The 22190-nt window shown below is 42.4% G+C and overlaps 1 protein-coding gene across 4 annotated transcripts in view; it reads right to left on the reverse strand.

Annotated features, from left to right (window-relative positions):
• Nucleotides 1–22190, reverse strand: part of RBFOX2 (RNA binding fox-1 homolog 2) — a 281688-nt gene that overhangs the window by 41003 nt on the left and 218495 nt on the right. For all 4 annotated transcript variants that reach the window (XM_049626258.1, XM_049626259.1, XM_049626256.1 and 1 more), the window contains exon 3: nt 20228–20452. In XM_049626258.1, coding sequence (XP_049482215.1) covers nt 20228–20452 — 225 coding nt within the window. The remainder of the gene's footprint in view (nt 1–20227; nt 20453–22190) is intronic.

The following is a 22190-nucleotide window of genomic DNA, read 5'->3' on the forward strand; positions in this document are numbered from 1 at the left end:
CATGGGGCTCGATCCCACAGCCCTGGGATCATGACCTGAGCCGAAATCAAGTCAGATGCTCAATTGGCTGAGCCACCCAAGCATTTCTTTGGGTGGTGCCGTTTTTTTACCCCACTTTTCAGATGAGGAATCTGAGAAACACAAAGACCGCCTAAGCAGTGGATTAGGGATTCAAACACAGGGAGTTTGGCCCCCGAATACATGCTCTTCACTACTATGTCATGCACTGTCTTTTCTAATCCTCACAATAATCTATGCAGCAGGCACTATTATTATCCCAATTGACAGAGGCAGAAAGTAAGGCACAGAAAGATTAAGTAGGTGCCCAAGGTCACACATTAAGTGGCAGAGCAGGAACTGAGAACTAGGTGGCGGACTTTCACGTACTAAGTATCATCCTGGCCAGCACGACACCTGCACTCTTCTTCTCATTAGAAGGGAGAGCACTTGTGGATCCCACTCTCTTTCTCAGCGCCCTCACCTGGAGGAGCAAGACTTCCTCGGGGCTAGAGGCAGGCAGGAGGGTAAGGGACAGGGAAAGCTATACAAGAGTGACACGTATTCTCGATCTTGAGGGAAGAGAAGCAGGTCAGCCCACGAAGGGAGTAAAGGCAAGAGGAAAGAAAACCTGCAATGGCACACTACCAAACTGATACTCAAAGGGGCTGAAAAGCAGATTTCTGTATACAGTGGACAAAGGAGTAGGAAATGTACATTGAATGTAATTAAGCCAGATACTTCCCATTTGACATCCTTAACATTAAGTTACCTCAATATCAACTACTAATTGTTGAAACAGACAAATCAGAGAGAAAAAGTGACACTTTTTAGGCTGTATCTTTGTGAAAAGTGGACAACTGAACTGCTCTGAGAAAAACCTCAGTGTACACATTAGTTTGCTTTATTTTCTTTTTTTTTTAATTTTTTTTTTTTAACGTTTATTTATTTTTGAGACAGAGAGAGACCGAGCATGAACGGGGGAGGGGCAGAGAGATAAGGAGACACAGAATCGGAAGCAGGCTCCAGGCTCTGAGCCATCAGCCCAGAGCCTGACGCGGGGCTCGAACTCACGGACCGCGAGATCGTGACCTGAGCCGCAGTCGGACGCTTCACCGACTGAGCCACCCAGGCGCCCCAGTTTGCTTTATTTTCTACTGTTAGCTACTGAGCAGCTCTCTTGACTGTACAACCAACCTCCCAAGGTTCTGTTCTTCCCTTCTGTGGTCATTTTCTGACCTAATTTATTCACTGGGCAGAGGATGAAAACAGAAGGGGCTAGAGTCTGTGCCCTGAGAGTTCACAGCGAGGGCTGGCAGCGGCACTGCTGGCACCCTCCTGGGACTACCGTCTACATATCTACTCTTTAAACAACCCAGCTGCTCCAGTGGGGTCTGGCTGTCTGTATATACCGCACAGGAGCACAGGGCTTTTTATACCGAAGAGCGAGTGAGATTTTTAAGTCTCAAAGCCGCAATCTAGAAATGAGAACTAAAAACGTTTTGGTTTGATTAACTCACACTTTTCAAATTCTTGTAACTGCGAAACAGATTTTCTGACTTCTCTATGAAACAATGGAAATAAATCTTACTATACACTGTGAACAAATGTGCTGGTATGGCCTGGAAGAGAGTTGTGGGCAATACAAGATGAAGTATTACTGCCCAAGTCTCTATCGGAGTAACACTTAACATGTAATCCAAGATAGTAAGGAAGGTTTTGATTAATTCAGGAATAAAATTTATGGATTACCCATTTTCTTCAAAATTTATTTTTCCTTTTGTTTTCTGAGAGGACTTCATTTCTTATTTTTGCCTATGTGAGGCTGATAGGGAGGCAGAGGAAAAGAGAAAACTTAATTCAGCACAGTAAATTTCTTGAGAATCTGATTCATGTCTGAGAACATCTACTGAATCAACCCATTTTAATGATTGTTTGACTGGGTATAGAATTGGAGGTTGAAAAAAATTCCTTTAGAACTCTGAAGGCAACTCTCAACTGTTGTGTAGTTTCCAGTGCTGCTGTTCAGAAATCCGAAGGTGTTCTTTCTCCCCATTCTCTCTGGTTTGGAGCCTGTCCAGTGTGTCTAGTGTTCTAAAATTTCATAGTGGTATGCTTTAAGGTGGGTGGGTGGGTTGGTTGGCTGGTTGGTTGGCTGATTGATTGATTGCTTATTTATTTTTCCCAAGATTTTACTTAAATTCACATTAGTTACCATATAGTGTAGTACTGGTTTCAGGAGTAGAACCCAGTGAGATTCACAACTTACACATAAAACCCAGTGTTCATCCCAACTGATGCCCTCCTTAATGCCCATCACCCATTTAGCCCATCTCCTGCCAACCACCCCTCCAGCAACCCTCGTTCGTTCTCTGTAGTTAAGAGTCTCTTATGGTTTGCCTCCCTCTCTGTTATCTTATTTTTCCTTCCCTTCCCCTATGAATGTTGGATAAAGGGATAGTATCCAAAAATCTATAGAGAACTTGTCAAACTTAACACCCCAAAAAATAATCCAGTTAAGACATGGGCAAAAGAGGGGTGCCTGGGTGGCTCAGTCGGTTAAGCATCTGACTTCAGCTCAGGTCATGATCTCACAGCTCTGTGAGTTCGAGCCCCGCATTGGGCTCTGTGCTGATGGCTCAGAGCCTGGAGCCTGCTTCGGGTTGTGTCTCCCTCTCTCTCTGCCCCTAACCCACTCACATTCTGTCTCTGCCTCTCTCAAAAATAAATAAACATTAAAAAAAAAATTAAAAAAAAAAAAGACATGGGCAGAAGACATGAACAGACATTTCCTCAAAGAAGACATACAGATAGGGCTAACAGACACATGAAAAAATGCTCAACATTGCTCATCATCAGGAAAATACAAATCAACACCACAATGAGATAGTCAGAATGGCTAAAATTAACAACTCAGGAAACAACAGATGTTGGTGAAGCTGTGGGGAAAGGGGAACCCTCTTACACTGTTGGTGGGAATGCAAACTGGCACAGCTACTCTGGAAAACAGTGTAGAGTTTCTTCGGCAAGTTAAAAATAGAACTACCCTATAACCCAACAATTGCACTATTAGGTCTTTGTCCAAGGGATACCAAAAATACACAAAAATACTGATTTGAAGGGGCACATGCACCCCAATGTTTATAGCAGCGCTATCAACAATAGCTAAATTATGGAAAGAGCCCAAATGTCCATCGACCGATGAAGGAATAAAAAAGATGTAATGTGTACACACGTACACACACACATACACATACACACAATGGAATACTACTTAGTGATGAAAAAGAATGAAATCTTGCCATTTGTAATGACACAGATGGAACTAGAGTGTATTATGCTAAGTGAAATAAGTCAGAGAAAGACAAATACCATACGATTTCACTCATATGTGGAATTTAAGAAACAGATGAACATAGGAGAAAGAAGGAAAGCTTAATGTGGGTTTATTTTAGTCTATTTGGCTGGTAATTCTGTGGCCTTTTTTAAGTTGGAAATTAATGTCCTTCAGTCCCGAGAAGTTTTCTTTAATTATCTGATGACTCCAACCCTATACATGTTGTCTTTCTGGAACTTACATTATTAGACACTGGATGTTTTGGATTGGTCCTCTTAATTTTCTTATTGCTTTCTTTTATTTTCTATCTCTCTGCCTTTAGCTTCTATTTTCTGGGATATAGGTCTTTAATTCCTTATCTGAAAACTCTGGGGCCAAGGCATATCAGAATTCAGAAGTTTTAGGATTTTAGAAAGGTAATGGGTGTATAAACCATAATACAACTCAGTGAGACTTGGGACAGTGATATTCCTTTATGTGCATTCATGTAAGTGGGACAAAGATATATGCAGGCTGTGAGTTCTGCCAATTTATGGAAAATCACCCGATTTTCAGAACATTTTTAGATTTTATAATTGTGGATTAAGACTGTAACGGTAGACCTCTGCTTCTTCAATCTCATCTTCCAGCCTTCCAACAAAGATTTTTTTCATTTTGTTGCCATGTTTTTAATTTCAAGGGCTCTTCTCTGAATCCCCCACTCTCCACCTCTTTTAAACTTCACTCTTGGTTTAGCAGATGGTGGTATCTTCTCTTCATCTCTCTGAGGCTACAGGTTATTGTTTTGGATTAGAAAAAGGTTCCTCTTATTCCCAATTTCTTTTTTGATTCTTTTCGTTCTGTTTTGCACGCTGTAGGCTTCCCTCAGGAATCCAGCTATCTTGGGTTGTCTGCTCACAATTAAGAACTGAGTGGGGGAAGGTAGCTAAAAAGCCAGTAGTTCTGAATGACTGGGGTGCAGGGGCCTGAGGACTTTGATTCATTCTAGTTCAGTTAGGCAAGCGATTTGTTAGGGAAATCCCTGACATGTACATCGTTACGTCTTTCCTCTTGACTAGGTCAGGCAGGCAGTCCAGGGAAGAGTCTCCCAGTCTTCCAACCAGAGCTGTCGGTTTCGGAAACTCCTGTGAAATTTCTGTGGCGTAAATGGAACAACTGGCTGAGAAGTAAGTTCATGTGGGTCTACTAAGTTAGTCACTAATTGGGACATCTGCTTTCTAGCTGCCAGAATTATTAATTCCCCTGGTCCTGTAATTCTCCTGTTCTTATTGGTTTATAACCCTAAAATCACACAGACACAAAACCATTTTTGGAGGACCCCAAATTAGATGGAGGTTTTCAAAAGTAACATGAAACGACCACACAGTGTCATGTGTCTATGCAACCCAGCTTATGTGTGTTTTGAGCTGACATGTATAAAGTATTTTGGCAAATATTGCTTTGCTTTCAAAATAACCTTTGTATCTCAAGAAGAAGAGCCTGCATTACAGCCCTTAGCCAACGCACACACGAAAGGCCGCAGGAGAGAAAGCAGAGACCTCGAAAATGAGACATGGTTATCAGCTAACGGCAAGTGTGTAAATACACAGTGTTTTCCTTTCCCTGTTCTTCAGAGCCTGGAACTACTTCAGATGTAAGTTGAAGATGATTAAAAGATTTTGGGATAAGGAGACATGACAACTAATAGCAGTGTGGGATCCCAAACTGGATTTAGGACAGAAAAAAGGAACGTTAGTGGAAAAACTGGTAAAATTGAAGTAAGGAATCTATTTTGCCTTAACATTACTGTACCAACACTTCTTACTGCCTGGTCTGGAAGGCTGTACTGTTATCTTTTTTTTTTTTCCTAAAGTAGGCTTCCTGCCCAGTGCAGAACCCAGTAAGGGGCTTGACCTCATGACCCTGACATCAAGACCGGAGCTGAGACTGAGACTCAGATTCTTAACCAACTGAGCCCCCCAGGTGCCCCGAAAACCATACTGTATCTGTGTAAGGTGTCGACACTAGGAGAAGTTAGATGAAGGACATCCAGAAATTTTTTGTGCTATTTTCGCCACTTTACTGTAAGTCTACGTTTATTTCAAAATAAGAAGTCAAAAAGAAGGGAAAAGGTATTTGGAGATGTCAGATCCTAAACCCTAAAGAATATTAAAACACCAAGAATGTCTAGTTGGTTTAAGGACTGTACACAGACATAAATGTAGGTAGGTACTTGTATCTGTATTCAACAGGTGGGTTGGACAACTTCTAAAAATCAGAAATGGGCTGAAAAGTCCATTCATTTCAAATTATCGCCATGGCAAAGGAAAAAAAAACAAACAACACCTAATCTGATATTACGATTATCTACTCCCAAATTAGGAACAGTTTTAATTTACATTTGTAAGTTACTCACAAAAGGTAAGCCACATAAAGTGCCATCCCCTGCGGCATTTTCCCTGAAGATCTCATCGTTTTGAGAACAAAAGGAGGATTCCTAGTTGGGTCCAATTTCTTTTGGGTGGGGGCTGGTCTTCAGTTAGGGTTTAAGTGGATCCTCTTCATAGGATGAATGAGATATTTTCACAATATTGATTATAAAGTCGGTCACACATGGTCACACACACATGGCTGTCTTGTGAATTGCCATATAATTCACACAGCTTTGAAATGAGGCAATTATTAACAAGAATTATGAATATAATTATTAGTTATGTGAGAGTATTCACATTGGTTCTGTTAAAGGAACCAGACTGTGTCCAAGAGGGAGTCACTCATGCCAACAGGCCCCAGCTGAGCAAACCAAAAGTGAACTACATTGCTTTGCTGGGCTCTCCCAGAAAAGCAAGGCCTAGGTCAACCAATCAGCACAACGTACCTGACTTGGCTCCAAGACTCCCCTACTTTCCAAATAAGGAAAGCAACCTTGCTTTGACCAATCAGCAAATGCCCAGTCCAACTTCCTTGTTCCTGCTCCTTCTGCCTATCAAATCTCTTGCCTTGTACAGCTCTTCTGAGCTCCTTTCTATCTGCTTAGATTGGATGCAACCCAACTCATGAATCACTGAATAAAGCCAATAAGACCTGTGTAATTTTAAATTTGGTTATAACAGTTAAAAATTTACACAAAAGTGAAATTTCATTAATTTTCCTACATTACATTATTTCAAATTTGAATGATTCAAATTTGTATCAACTAAGACTGTGATGTATTTTATACCCAAGAAAATCTAATGGAAAGATCATTCCCAAAGTAGCATTAGGCACATCTAAAGGATGTGTGTGTGTGTGTGTGTGTGTGTGTGTGTGTGTGTGTTTCAAAAATCATAGAACAAGGGGAGCCTGGGTGGCTCAGTTGGCTAAGCATCCAAATTTGATGTTGGCTCAGGTCATGGTCTCACAGTTTGTGAGTTTGAAACTTGTATCAGGCTCTAAAATGACAGTGCAGACCCTGCTTGGGATTCTCTGTCTCCCTCTCTCTCTGCCTCTCCCCTGCTCGCTCTCTAGCTCTCCATCTCAAAATAAATAAATAAGCATTTAAAATTTTTTAAAAAAATCATAGAGCAGTATTTCACAGTGGGTATAAGTTAGTTCTACAGGATATTACCTGGTATGTTGTAGAAAATGGCTTTCATGGTCAAATAAATATGGGAAATACTAGATTAAACAAAGTCAACAAGTTTCCTGTGAATTCTGAAGAGAGAACTCACCTTTCTCCTGAAACATGTTACACATGCAATTCATTCATTTATTTTTCTAAAGCAGGCTACAAAATTCACTCAGGAAAATACTGCTTTTATCAGGATGGCTCTTAGAGCAGTAGCTCCCATGCAGGTGAAGGAAGAAAATGGAGTAACAGAGAAGAGAATTGGATGGCCTATTAATTTGTATCTTTTTTTTAAGTTTATTTATTTCTGTTAAAGGGGGGAGGGGCAGAGAGAGAGGGAGAGAAAATCCTAAGCAGGTCCCATGCTGTCAGCGCAGAGCCTGAAGCAGGGCTCGAACCTGGGAACCATCAATGAGAGCATGATGAGTCGAAACCAGGAGCCAAATGCTCAACCAACTGAGCTGCCCAGGTGCCCTTGTATCATTTTATAAATCGAGGTTGCCTAGAATGCCTTCTCTGAAATAATTATATAAAAATAGCCTTGTAGCTAATGCTTTTTGCACACTTACTATGTGCCAGGCATTATCCTAAGTACCTGCTATTCATTTTCTCATTTAAGGCAAAAAATAACCCTATCCGGTAGGAACGATCATCACCATTTTTACAGATGAGGAAAATGAGCATTAGAGTAATAATTTTCAGATGGTTACACATTTAGCAAATGGAGGGAGCTGGTAGCTAAACTCAATCTGATTTCCAGGGCTCCAGCACGCTCCCTCACCACAACCACAATATTATATAGTAAAAAGATGTTTTTTAAAACAGCTTTAAACAGTTTTTTGTTTTTTTTTCCTGATAATATTGTAGAAAGTGGGTTGGGTTACTTTTCTTTTCTTTTTTTTACATTGTATTTATTTTTGAGAGAGAGAGAGAGAGAGAGAGAGACAGAGACAGAGAGAGACAGAGACTGAGCACAGGTCGGGGAGGGGCAGAGAGAGAGGGAGACACAGAATCTGAAGCAGGCTCCAGGCTCTGAGCTGTCAGCACAGAGCCCGGTGCGAGGCTCAAACCCACGAACCGTGAGATCATGACCTGAGTCGAAGTCAGTTGCTTAACCAACTGAGCCACCCAGGTGCCCCGGGTTACTTTTCATCATGTCATTTTACACTGCCTACAACCCATGTTGACCCACCATTAGCAAAAAAAATTTTTTTTTTTTACTTTATTTATCTTTTGAGAGAGAGAGAGCAAGCAGGGGAGGAGCAGAGAGAAAGGAGGAGAGAATCCCAAGCAGGCTCTGCGCTATCAGCACAGAGCCTGACGTGGGGCTCAAAACCATGAACCATGAGTGAGATCATGAGCTAAAGTCAAGAGACAGACACTCAACTGACTGAGCCACCCAGGTGTCCCAAGGTTTGTTAGCATTTAAAGCATTTTTATAAATATTTATAATGGAGTATGTGATAGGTTAAAACTGGTGGAATTAGATCATATGAATTCCTTCTTAAAGAGTAAAATGCCCTAACGTGATTTAATATTTTTCTAAAAAGTGAAATCTTGGCCCCTATGCTTATTTACTGAAAATCCGGGTATTTCACAGTGCTAAACGAACATGCTAATAGGACCATTTATCATATGTTGAATACAAAATTATTTTATCTAATGTCACCACCAAACACAATTTTTTAAGGCACGGAAAACTGAAATTGCATCTGTGTAGAGCAATTCCCTACTCAAGAAAGATTACTTTTGGATTTAGTTATTTTAAAAAGAAATGCTTAAGGGGCATTAAGCCACCTGGGTGGCTTAATCAGTTAAGCATCCAGCTTCAGCTCAGGTCATGATCTCACGGTCCGTGAGTTCAACACTCAAGCCCTGCGTTGGGCTCTGTGCTGACAGCTCAGAGCCTGGAGCCTGCTTTGGATTCTGTGTCTCCCCACCACCCGACTCTTTGCCCCTCCTCCACTTGTCCTCTGTCTCTCTCTCTCTCAAAAATAAATAAAACATTATAAAAAATATAAAAGAAAAAGAATACTGCTGTGACAACCCAAATTCTGAGAACCTAGTGCTGTTTGGTCATTTAAATATAAGCAAAGCTTTTTTTTCTTTTTTTTTTTCCAGTTAACTAGTAATTCAATTTTCTTTAGAAAATATCTAGTTCCTTTTTCTCAGTGGGTCAAAGTGCTATAAAAAAGGAATTACAAAAGGCATCATCTCTACATGTAATATCATCATAAACTGATATCACCCTGTGAAATAAAAACCACAACAAGTCACTTATTGTTTTTAAACCGGGAGTAAGAACTACAGAAAAAGTTTGTATATAACATAAAACAGTGAACACATAGATCACCTCAATTAAAACCTTCATCCTTAACTGAATGTTTAATATTCTAATGTACATTTTAGAATGAAAGAAATCTGTATGTTCTAGTTGGAGTTCTTAGGCTTAAGGTCAAAGAATGAGTGGAAGCTAACAAGACCATCCCTGTGGACACCCTTTATTTTCTGTAATTTGCATGGGGAGGCAGAAAAAAAGCATTTGACTGAAAGCAGATTTCCTGAGTTCTGGCTCTGTCACTGGCTAGCTGTAACGGTCTGCGTTCAAGAATCACCATCCCCAACTCTGGGTAGGGGGGGGGGGGGGGGGAGGAGGAGGATAGCAAATGAATGAATGGATCACAAGGCTAACAACAGTAACAATGTGCTGAAAGGTGTCTTGGGCGTCATGGCCCAAAGGGCAATTTTCTCTGCCTGAGAGTATCCACGCCTGGCTCTGAGTGTGGTTTTCTGTAGCAACTCCTGCATCGTCACGCCAGCCTGCAGTGCGCTCGTGGACCCAGCTCTGCCACCGCCCAGCGGCTCACGGGCCCCCCCACTCTGCTAAACTGACAAGTGTGGATGGTTCGTGTCGGCTCCACATCAGGGCCTCTCCTGGAAGAGTGGACAGCCGGGTGAATAAATTCCTCAGTCCCAGGCCTTCTAAATCTAGCTCGGAAACAGAACGTGCTAATGATAATTTCTATGCTGCAGGCTGAGGGTAACATGGCCCCACGACGCACAACGTGAGACCAAGATCTAGGCCCCATTCTTCCCATTATGTTCCAGAAATCCTCATCTGGGCCAACGGACCCACGTTAAGGGCTACCACTTCTCGGCTATGTGGTAGTGGGACACCCCTCCCCAGGGCACTTGCAAGTACGGGGGTCCGTGGTTAATTCCGTGGAGGACGGGAGACTGATCTCCTGATAGGAGAGCGGTGAGAGAAAATCTGGCTTTAACTCCAGAGAAAGGGTGTGCAACAAAGCGAAGAAACGGGGTGACGCGAAGCACGGAGTCCTAGTTACCTGTAATTCGGGTGTGCTCCAAGGCTAACCACTGAGGAGGGCTGCAGGGCCTATGGGTGACAGTGTAAAGGCAGGCCCCTCCGCTGCGCCTTCGCATCTCTGCCCCAGAGCCATCAGCAGCTGTTTAAATACCTCAAATGATGTCACTAACATTTCCTACTAAGCGGGCACGGATGCTGAACTGCCTCTGTAAGCTTCTTTTGCCCCCCACACAAAAACACTTATGAAACATCCATTATATGCCAATGGGAATAATAAGAGGAGAGCTTGTAGTAAAACTCCTGCCCTCAAGGAGAGGACGATCCACTAGCTAGGTAGAGTCCATATATAAATTCAAACCTCATCTGTGGATTCCTCATCAAAGCTTGTCTCCTTCAAATACTTCGGCTATTTGTGCCTGCCAGCATTTGGGAGAGTATCTAAACGGACCGGCAACTGAGGTCCTTTCTTCTCTGCAGGCAGGCACGGGGGTAATCAGGCCTCTGCAGCCCCAGGAGGGACCCCTGACTGCTATCTCTTTGCTAATGCTCGGTATGGGACCTACTGACTGTCAAAACAGGCTCTTGTCTTAAGGGCACAAGAAGCTTCTAGCCCAATGTGAAAATCAACTTCTGAAGTACATTTTAGAAATAAAATTCCACATTCCATTGCTTGTTTCTCATTTTCCTGGAAGTCCTTTTTTTTTGGTTCTTGCCACCAAGATGGAACTATTCGACATAAACGAGGTCTATGATGGTATCGCTGTAGCTCACAATAATAAAAAGCACAAATCAAGGACATCAAAGAATGACTGATTTTAAAAGATGGTTTAAAAAAAAAAGCAATTAAAGAACTATTTACACTAGTAATTTCCAAAGCACTAATTTCTAATTTCTTTTCAATACAATACTGTCAGGTAGGCAACACTGGCTTCAAGTGGTAGATGAGGAAACTGAAATCCAGGAGGTGAAATGGCTTATTCCAGACACAGTTCTTGCAGTAAGAAGGACACAATCTTTGACTCCGCTCTCCTTGTTTTACTCATTCAATCGGCTGTCAAATCCTGTGTATTCTACCTTGGCAATTTCTCTTCCGTTCACCCCTCCTCTACATAACACCTGGAGCCCCTAGTCCAGAGGCTCGTAAGACTCTCCTAACCCGTCCCCTGCTTCTCTCCTCATCTGGTATATGCAACAGATGGGTCTTCCAGAAGCACAGTTCTGCTCACTTCCCCTTCCTTGCTTAGGAACCTTCGATAATGTTTCTCAGCCAGGCATTCAAATACTCTTCCCAATTTGTACTCAAGCGACTTTTTCTCCCACCTTATTTTCCTCTGTAACCACCAAACGCCCAAAGCTTCATCTAATGGAAACATGTGCTTTTATCCAAGGACACTTTGATCTTGCCCATCTCTAACTTTGTTTTGAGAGATGGCTTTCCCAATTCTTCCCACCATCACCCGCGCATGTTCCAATTCTAACCACTCGTGGTACGAGGCCCAGATCAGTGCCACCTGCCCCTAGCAGCCTCAGCGTCTCCCTCCTCAGACCTCCCATGGCACACCGTATCTCCCTTAACCACCACCCGCCCCCCAACCTGAGAAAGTGTTACTGAGTAACTATCAAGTGCCAGGCACTGTGATAAGTCAGAGACTGCAAAGATGAACTTGAAGACCTTACAGTTTAATTAGGAAGACGAAAGTGAACAAAAAACATCACAGTAAGTTCCACGGAAAGCGGTCGGCTCAGGAATCGATGTGAGCCTAAATGAAAGAAACGCTTGGCTTAGCCTAGGAAAACCAAGCAAGGCTTCCCAATAGAGCGGACGCCTGGACTGAATGGGAAGAGATACACGGGTGCCTGCTATGAGGACCGTGGGAGATGGGGCATCCAAGTGGCCGAGGGGGGAGAACGGACTCTGAATTCCCCGACTGTAAAACCCTCACACGCACAAGGGGCTAGTTTATGAACCACAATAAAATACTGTTTGCGGAAGCAATCTCTCAACAAAGTGCTACAGACATTTAAGGTATCAGTTCGTGGTTAAATAACAATGCTTCCTACCTACCTTTTGAATTTAATTGGCCCCAGGAACTACCAAGTCCGTTTTAAGAAACATGTGAGTAGATAGTAAAAGTTTAACACAGAATAATCTATGATGTTGTCATATCTAAGTTTTATGATGCGCTGTTCTGCTGCTCAGTCTCTCCCTCTCCACACGCATCCCCTGAACACCCACACATTCACAACTTCCAAAGGCAAATGGCTTAAGAGCAGTGAATTCACACTCCCGTTTAAAGGTACACTTAACCACGGGGTGCCTGGGTGGCTCCGTCAGTTAAGCGTCCCACTTTGGGCTCAGGTCATGATCTTGCGGTTCATGAGTTCAAGCCCCGCGTCGGGCTCGTGGCTGTCAGCCTGTCAGCAAGAGCCCACTTCGGATCCTTTGGCCCCCACTCTGCCCCTCCCCAACTTGCACTCTCTCAAAAATAAATAAGCATTAAAAAAAGTAATAATAAAAATGTTTATTTTTTTAAAATTTTTATTTAAAAATTTATTTATTTAAAAATTTAAAAAATAGGAAAAAAACCCAAACATGTAAGAAGCATCTTCAACCAGAGCCTCCTAATAATTTCCCATTTTATTGTTAGTAACTTCCTAAAGTTATAGAACGTGTGCCATCTGTGTCTGTAGAAACAGCTCAAGGAGCTTCCATTTTCTCCTTAGCACAATCAATCCACAGTCGCTACACATGGATTCCTAATTTTATTTCAGGATTTCTTTAGGACCTCAAATTAGTCGATATAATGCAAAGTCATATAGTGAATAGTTTCTACTAGGGGTGAGAAACAGAAATCTTAACCGCGTAGGTTTGGATTAAGGGACAGAACTTGCCCTTAACACTGGCGTCGAAAAGCTGGAATGCGGGCCTGTGAAACAACGGGAGCTGGTGGCAGTAAGGGCAGTGGTGAGGAGGGGTGCGGTGAGGAACTGTGAGCTGCCGGGAGAGGACTCAGCGAGGGCAGTGCTGGCCGAGACAGCGTGAACAGGCCGGTCACTCCTCCCCAAAACAAGACAACAGTAAGAAAGTGGGACGAGACTGTCCAGCAGCCATTTCTGGACTGGAAATCGGTCTGGATTCTGGAAGTCGGTCAAAGGTGAATTCTGGAAATCGGTCAAAGGTGAATAACAAACAAACGAATTTCTCGAGGTGCCCCTGGGTGGCTCAGTTGGCCAAAGCTAATGCTGTGTAGAGAATTGTCAGGTTGGTCAATTCTGCACTTTCCCGAAGGAACCTAAGGCTCCAAGAAGATGAGCAGACATTTCTCAAGGTTTTGGCTAAAAGTGAATTATAGAGATTTTTCTTATGTAAAGAAAAGGTTAGGGGCTCCTGGGTTGGCTCAGTTGGTACAGCATGAGACTCTTGATCTCAGGGTCGTGAGTGTGAACTCCAGGCTGGGTGCAGAGATTAGTTAATAAAATAAAATCTTTAAAAAAAAGAAGAAGAAGAAAAATGGGGTGCCTCGGTGGCTCAGTTGGTTGAGAGTCTGACTCTTGATTCTGGCTCAGGTCATGATCCTAAGGTCATGGGATCAAGCCCTGAGCCAGGCTCCACGTTGAGCCTGGAGCCTGGTTAAGATTTCTCTCTTTCTCTCTGCCCCTCTCCTCCACTGGTGCTCTCTCTAAAATTAAACAAACAAAACTTTTTTTTTCTTGAAAAACTGCTAGTGCTTAGGGTAAGGCCTGCAAGAGGCTATAGACCCTGCCTGTGGCTACTCCAACCTCCCCCCCCCCCCCCATCGCCACCCCAATCCCTCAGTTCTGCGGGAGAGAACTTCACTAGTTTTTATCAGTACAGGGCTGGGGCCATGAAAACCAGTAGCTGTGCGCCAGAAGGGGTGAACTCGATTTGGGGCACTCGGGGCGACGGTGGGAGTGGGTGGTGGGGAGGTGGGGGCGGTAAAAGCCCACAGCTCTGTCAGGTTTGGTAGGGATCTAACAGGGGACAGAGTTCTTCTAGCGTGAGCTTGTGGTCTGATCGAGGTGAGTAGGGGGGCAGCCAGGGGTGCGGAGGGGAGATCCCGGAAACAGAGAACCGCACAGGAGCCGGATACGCTCTCCTCACATGTGGGGCTGGCCACGCAGCTACAGGCGTGAGGAGGGGAGACACGAGACAGTGCAGCAGAGAGACCAGGCCGAGCAGCCCTGCGAACTGGCTGGCCTCTGAAGGCACCTCCCAACCCAAAGACAGATGGTCCACAGAGGGTGGAGGCTGTACAAGCACGAGGCACTTAAACACCACCTCTGCCCAAAACACTGGCCGGCCACCGAAGTACGGGGACTCGCGGGCAACTCCTAGCCAGGTTAAAGAGTGAAAAGGGGAGGGAGGATTGCCAAGCGGAACCGGCAGTGGCTGCACACCACCGAGGAGTCACATTCCACCGTTTAAGTTCAGGCAAATTACTCAAAACACACACGCGTGAGTACACCTACACCTTTCAACAGCGTAAATGATGCTTCGGAGTTGCTGAAATATATTACTAACGCGTCCAGCTCATTGAAAAATTACAAGACCTGCAAAGACACAGGAAAGTGGGGCTCAGACTCCAGAAAACAAGCAGTAACTAGTGGGCCTGGATGTTGGATTTAGCGGATGACTTCAAAGTGGCAGTTCCACACGTATTCAGAGAACTGAAGGAAATGTGATGACAGTCTCTACGGAGAAGCAGAAATCACAAATGAGGATTGCAGAACTGGAAAGTACAATAACTGAAGTAAAAAATACACTGAGACGCTCAACAGTTGATGCAGTATGGCGGAGCAAAGAACGAGCGGACCGAAAGAGGCCTCCACACAAATTCTCCCATCTAATGAACAGAAAGACAAAAGATCGGAGGAAAATGAATAGAACTTTAGATTCTATTTTGACTTAACTTAAAAACAAACAGGGGCGCCTGACTGGCTCAGTCGGTTAAGCGGCCAGCTTCAGCTCAGGTCATGATATCGAGGTCCGTGAGTTCCGAGCCCCGCGTCGAGCTCTGCACTGACAGCTTGGAGGCCAGAGCCTGCTTTGGATTCTGTGTCTCCCTCTCTCTTTCTGCCCCTCCCCCATTCGCTCTCTGTCTCTTTCAAAAATGAATAAATGTTTAAAAAAATTTAAAAAACCTTGAAAACAAACAAAAAACCAGAACCCGAACCTGTGGGTGAACAAAAAGTTCCCAACATATTGGTGGTGAAAGTCCCAGGAAGAGAGGAAGAAGGGAAAGAACACACAGCTGAAGAAACTATGCTCAAAAACTTTCCAAATATGGTGGAAAATCTTAATCTACAGATCCAAAAATCTCAATAGATCCCAAGGATGATAAAAACAAAGAGATCCAGGGGCGCCTGGGTGGCTCAGTTGGTTGAGCATCCGACTTTGGCTCAGGTCATGATCTCATGGCTCGTGAGTTCGAGCCCCACGTTGGGCTCTGTGCTGACAGCTCGGAGCCTGGAGCTTACTTCATATTCTGGATCTCCCTCTCTCTGTCTCTGCCCTCTCCTGCTCATGCTGTCTCTCAAAAATAAATACACATTAAAAAAAAAAAAAAAAAAAAAAAACACAAAGAGATCCACCCTAGGCACATCAGGGCCAAACTGCTCAAAGCCAAAGATAAAATAAAGATCGTGAAAGCAGCAAGAGAAAAACAGTTCAGCACTGGAAGGGGCACAACAGGATTAATAGCTGACTTCTCATCAGAATCAGCTGGCTCTTGTCAGAGGTGGGAAGGCAGGGGCACAACAGATTTTCAAGTGCTGGGGAGTGGTGGAGAAATGGTCAACCAAGAATTCTACAGCGAGCAGAACTAGCCTTCAAAACTGAAGACAAAATAGAGACATTCCCAGATAAACAAAAACAGAAAATTTGTTTCAAACAGACCTAGTCTACAAAAAATACTAGAAGACGTCCTATGGGCTGAAAGGAAATGATATCAGACTATAACTCAAATCTATATAGGATGATATGAAGATCACCAGAAATGGTAACTTTCTGAAAATACAAATTCTTTAAAGTGATAATTACAATACTGTATTTCTGCATTTCTTTTTCTTTTAGAGAGAGAGCGAGAGCATGAGCACGGGAGAAGGGTGGAGGGAGAGAGTGACAGAGAACATCTCAAGGAGGCTCTACACTCAGCACGGAGCAATGTGGGGTTGATCCCACAACCCTGGGATCGTGACCTGAGCCGAAATCGAGTCAAACGCTCAACCAACTGAGCCACACAGGCACCCTTTGTTGCATTTCTAATATATATTTGTCTCCACCAATATTTCTTGTCTCATCTATTTTGTCTGATATTAATATAACCAACCACCTCAGCTCTCTTATGCTTACTATCAGTAGGACATCTTTTTCCTTCATTTATCTCAAACTCTTGAATCTAAGGTGAGTCTCTTGTAAAAAACATACAACTGGACTCATATGTATAAAATATATGAGGATAACAGCACAAAATGGTGAGGAATGAAGCTATATCAGGACCGAAGCTGCTATATTTTATCAAAGACACACACACACACACACACACACACGGGCACATGGGTGCACGTCTGCAAGTAAGCAAACAAATGGCAAGCAAGCAAGTGCATCGGTCAGTTATAAGCTGAAGACGTAATCCTTGATCAAGAACTAAGAAAATATAAAAATAACACAAATAATTTAAAAATCACAAAGGGGTTTAAAAGGTACAGTTAATTACTTAACAGAAATCAGGAAAGAAGGAACAGAGGAACAATAAAAGACAGGAGACATAAAACAAGTAGTTTAAATGGCACACATAAATCCACCCATATTAACAATTACTTTAAATATAAATAGACTAAATACTCTGATAAAAAAGGCAGTAATTTTCAGATTGTTTAAGTGAGATCCAGTTGTATGTTTTTTTTTTACAAGAGACACACCTTAGAGTCGAAGAGTTTGAGACAAAATGAAGGGAAAAGATGTCACACAAATAGTAATGGTAAGAGAACTGAAGTGATTATATTCGTATCAGACAAAACAGACCTAAGAGATAATGGCAGAGACAAATAGGGACGTTTCTTATTGATAAAAGGGCCAACTGGTTAGAAACAGTCTGTAGGACAGACTGTCTTAATAATACAAGTCTCAGTAAGTTTTAAAAAACCGAATCATACAAAGTTATGATGCTCTGTGACCACAATGGGATTAAATGACAAATCAACAAAAAAAGTTAGGAAATCCTCAAATATTTGGAAATTAAACAACACACTTCCATGTAACCCAGGATCAAAGAAGAAATCATAAGGAAAACATTTTAAGAATCTTTTTAAAAAATAAATGAAAACAAAAACACAATATATCACATTTTAGGGAAACTTAAGGGGAAATATATAGCTTTAAACACATATTAGAAAGGAAAAAAAAAATTAAATCAATGCTCTAAGGCTGCAACTCAACAGGCTTAGAAAAACCAAGAGCAGGGGCTCCTGGGTGGCTCAGTCGGCTAAGTGTCCGACTTCGGCTCAGGTCGTGATCTTGCGGTTTGCGAAGTCAAGCCTGTGTCAGGACTGTTCAATCCTGCTTCGGGTTCTGTCTCCCTCTCTCTCTGCTCCTCCCCCACTGGCACTCTGTCTCTCTGTCTCTCTGTCTCTCTCTCTCTCAAAAATGAATAAACATTAAAAATTTTTTAAAATAATAAAAACCAAGACCAAATCAAACTCAAAGCTAGTAGAAGGAAGGAAATAATGAAGATCAGAATGGATATCAATGAAATATCAAAGAGAAAGACAATAGATTTAAAAAAATCAATGAAATCAAAAGATGGTTTTCTGGAAGGATCTGCAAAATTAATAAACCTTAGCTAGACTGACCAAGAAAAAGAGAGGAGCCACAATTATCAAAATCAAGAATGAGAGAAGGGATATCAGTACAGATGCTATAGAAATTAAAAAGGACCATACGGATTTTTATAAATTATAATTAAACCATATATTTATAAATCTATAGATTATAATTATATATATATATATATATATATTATATCCAACAAAATAGACAATTTAGATGAAAAAGAAAAATTCCTAGAAAGTCACAAATTACTAACATTGGTTTGACTCGCAATATAAAATAAAAATAAAAAGAGAAAAAGGACAGGTAACTAGTAAAAAACAGATTCAGTAATTAAAATACCTTGATAAAGCCTCAGATTTATGTTTTATTTCTTCTTTGCACAATTGTTCTGGTAAGTCTGTGAGTTCATCATCATTTGAAAATGATTTGGAAATGTGGCCAATATAGTGGCTGGTATATTCACAATTCTAGCACAAATGCTATGGAATCCTCATTTGTTACCCATCATGCTTATACCTCTCAAATAAATTGTCAATACAGTCCATTACTTATGAAGTATAAAATTATGTGCTTATATGTAACTGATCAACACTAAAAAGACAACATGTTTTCAAGGAAAGAATGGATTTCTTTGCGGTCTAATAGCTAATAAAGGGAAATAGAAAGAATTTGAAGGTGAAATCCATCCTTATGCAACAAAAGCTTCCATTCTAAGGTTCTTTATTGGGAAGTAAATCATATCAAGTGGTTTAAAGGCTGAATAAAGGTCTCCTGATAATCTGAAACAGGAAGGGCAAAAAGAAGTGTAAAAATTCGACATAGATATTTCTATCTAGGATATAGAACATTTTTATCTTTGGAGACAGACGACATAATCCCACAGACAATAAGACTTCCTTCCTGTATGTTGATATATATCTGATATATATCTCCTGGTTAATTTCTGACATTTCTTTTACTTTCGGAAGTTAGTGGTTAAAAGGCGAAGTCAAAGAGGCAGGCTAGGGCCAGGGATTAGTAAACGAAGTACAGAGTGTGGATTTTATTCCAAGTATGTTAGGGAACTGCTAGAGTTAAGTTGGAAAATAACACTATTTGCATTAGAAAACAAAGCACTACGCTGGCTGGGATGTGGCAAAGGGAGAAGTTAGTTAGGGAGCAGTGACACAGGGAATATGTGATGAGGTCGGGAACAGTGTGGGGGCAATGAAGATACCTTACGTGAATTAAATTCTTTTAAATCTAACGGCCATTCTGAGGTAGGTACTACTGTCTTCATTTTCCAGGTACAGATACGTACTTGTCATCACTGAGAAAGCCAAAGCAGAAAGAGATTAAATAAAATTGTACTGCTAAGTAGGGCCCGCCTCAAACCTGGCATAAGAGCTGCTATCATACACATTCTCCAGTTAAGGTACTAAGTTAAAGACAAGAGGCTGAAGTAAGAGAATGCTTTGAGTTACGGTTTCCAAGACCTGCAGACGGACTGGATGGAGACGTGAAAGAAAGAAACAGGGAAGACTCATGGGTGTTGCTTGAACAGCAAGATGAATCTAGTAGTATAATCATATAGAGAGAGAAGACACAAAATAAGAGGACGGGGGTCCTAGGATCCAGGCCTGGAGTGCTGTAACATCTCAAAATCGAACAGAGAAAGAGAAGCTGCCAGCAGAGGGGACTGAGAGAGGACTTCCAGGGGGTAGGAGGGCAACGGGGAGTGTCTGGAGAGCCAAGAGCCTAGTGAGCGTCTCCAGGAAGCGGGAGGTGGCCCCGTGCAGAACAGAGCTGCCGAGAGACCGTGTGGTACCACATGGGGGGCGGGGGGCCGCAAGACGAACTGAAGCGAATGGGCGAAACTGACCAGAGCAGCGCCCCCCTCGTTGTGTCCTCGCCTTGCTGTGTTGTCTGTCCTGTCTCTTGACCGTAAGCTCCTGGGCAGTGGCTGCGAGCTAGGACTCTAAGTCCTCACCTTCTAGTTACGGTGCAGGGGGTAGGAGTGAAATTGCATAAATGCCGCGTAGTGTCAGGCAGACGCTGCCTTAATGCAAAGGGTTTGCTGGCCCGGCGATGCAGGCGAGGATTGCAACATGACAGGCCCTCCTCCCTCCCCGCTCAGAGCTCCCTTACCGTGAGAGATCCATTCTGTGTGCTGGGGGAGCTGCTGCTCTGCTCCCCGTGGGCTTGCGTGCTCCCGTACAGTGTCAGGTTATGCTCACTGGTCTGGCCGGCATAGTCCTGAGTGTGTGGCACTCCGTATTCTGTGGGAATTCCATTCTGGGGAGGTGGCGGAAACGGGATGGTAGTAAAAGGCTGAACCATTGCGTCAGGAGTTGTTGTCGGCTCCTGGTTACCCTGAAACGAATACGGGAAGAGAAAATAAGGAGAAAAAGTGACTCTAAATTCTCATTACGTGATTCTTTTTTAAAAAAAAAAAATTTTTTTTTAACGTTTATTCATTTTTGAGAGACAGAGATAGAGCGTGAGTGGGGTAGGTGCAGAGAGAGGGAGACACAGAATCCGAAGCAGGCTCCAGGCTCTTAGCTGTCAGCACGGAGCCCGACGCGGGGCTCGAACCCACAAACCACGAGATCGTGACCTGAGCCGAAGTCGGACGCTTAACCGACTGAGCCACCCAGGCGCCCCATCATTATGTGATTATTTCTAAAGTGAGTACAAAATTCCCTGAATATTCTCTCTGCACTCCTACAGAGACGTATGCATGCAGACACATACACCCCACTTTGGTGAATCTGTGATTCCCAAACAGGCCCGTGACCATATTAAAGTTGATTAGTTACCAAAGAGTCAAAAATTTTCCTTGAAACCAAGTTTTTAAAAATGCCAGGAAATTTCTCACACAAGAAAAGGTGTAAGAGTTGAAATCAGTTTGGGCCATTAGTATTTTCTTCAGGACACTCTCTGTCCCTTTACAGTGATTCTCAGAGGAAAACAAACCAACTTCGTTCAATTACAATTCATAGCAATAGGCAGGGTGACATTATAAGTTAAATTCTCAAAACCAGACAACATAGGTCTCTAGGTTTTAAGAGCACAGAGTTCAGAGGAAAGTATATTATTAAAAAAATACTGTTTGTATTTCAAGATAGAGATTTATTTAAGTCTTGGCTACTAGGTTAATAGTTTAAAATAAAGGTTCCTTAAATTATAAACACTAGAGATAGAAAAAAAAAATCCCCAGACAAAAAAATTTAAGAGTTCTTCATAATCACTGCCAGCTAAGGGTAACAGCACACCAAGAAACCTCTCCATGTGATAACCTTTCCCAGATGCTTACCTGGAATTCAGTGCGGTATCTGAAGTATCAATAAAGTATGCAGGAACTACAGGGAATTGTTAGAAGGGGCTATTTTGGCGCTATGGCCCCTCTCTCACTTCTGTTCTAAGTTCAGATATAAAAAAGTTTGGATCTTGTAGAACAAATTTTGCGAAGGACCCATCCTCCCCACCCCCTTGACCTCCCATTTCATTCCATCAAAAGCAAAGCCTTTTTTTTTTTTTTTTTTTTTTAACTGAAGATACACAAGTCTGCAAAGTCTTGGGCCACTCTCCTGTAAGTAGCTGGCAGAGATGGACAAATGCTTCAACATATCAGCACTTTGATAGGCTCCCCCCATCCCCACCGTATTTTAAACATCATATCATTAGGCAATCAAAGAAAACCTGGGTTTATGTCATTTGGTTTCCTCCTGCTTGGGAGCATCATTTCCATCAAGCAAGGGAGCAATTATTCCTCCTTCTCTCTCAGTCCCAACTATCCTTCTTTCCCCTCAGTTCAAGAGAGGATTCTCTACCCATGGAGAGCTGTAGGAAACTGAAACTTTCAGCAGCATTTTCTAAACATTATCGCAGGCTTTTGACATTAACCTGATGGCCATTAAACTCATACTATATCTCCAACAAAATGAATCCAAAGCTGCAGAAAGATCTCACGCTATTTTTAAAGAAAGCTTCAGCCATCGTTGCTACAATAAGTTCTTCTGCAAAATCCAACAGAACAAATGTACAAAGATAAATGGAGAAATACATGACCATGGATTGGAAAGCTTGACAGTCTTAAGATGACCATGTA

Source organism: Panthera uncia, chromosome B4 (assembly GCF_023721935.1).
Source record: "Panthera uncia isolate 11264 chromosome B4, Puncia_PCG_1.0, whole genome shotgun sequence".
In the NCBI taxonomy this organism is placed as follows: domain Eukaryota; kingdom Metazoa; phylum Chordata; class Mammalia; order Carnivora; family Felidae; genus Panthera; species Panthera uncia.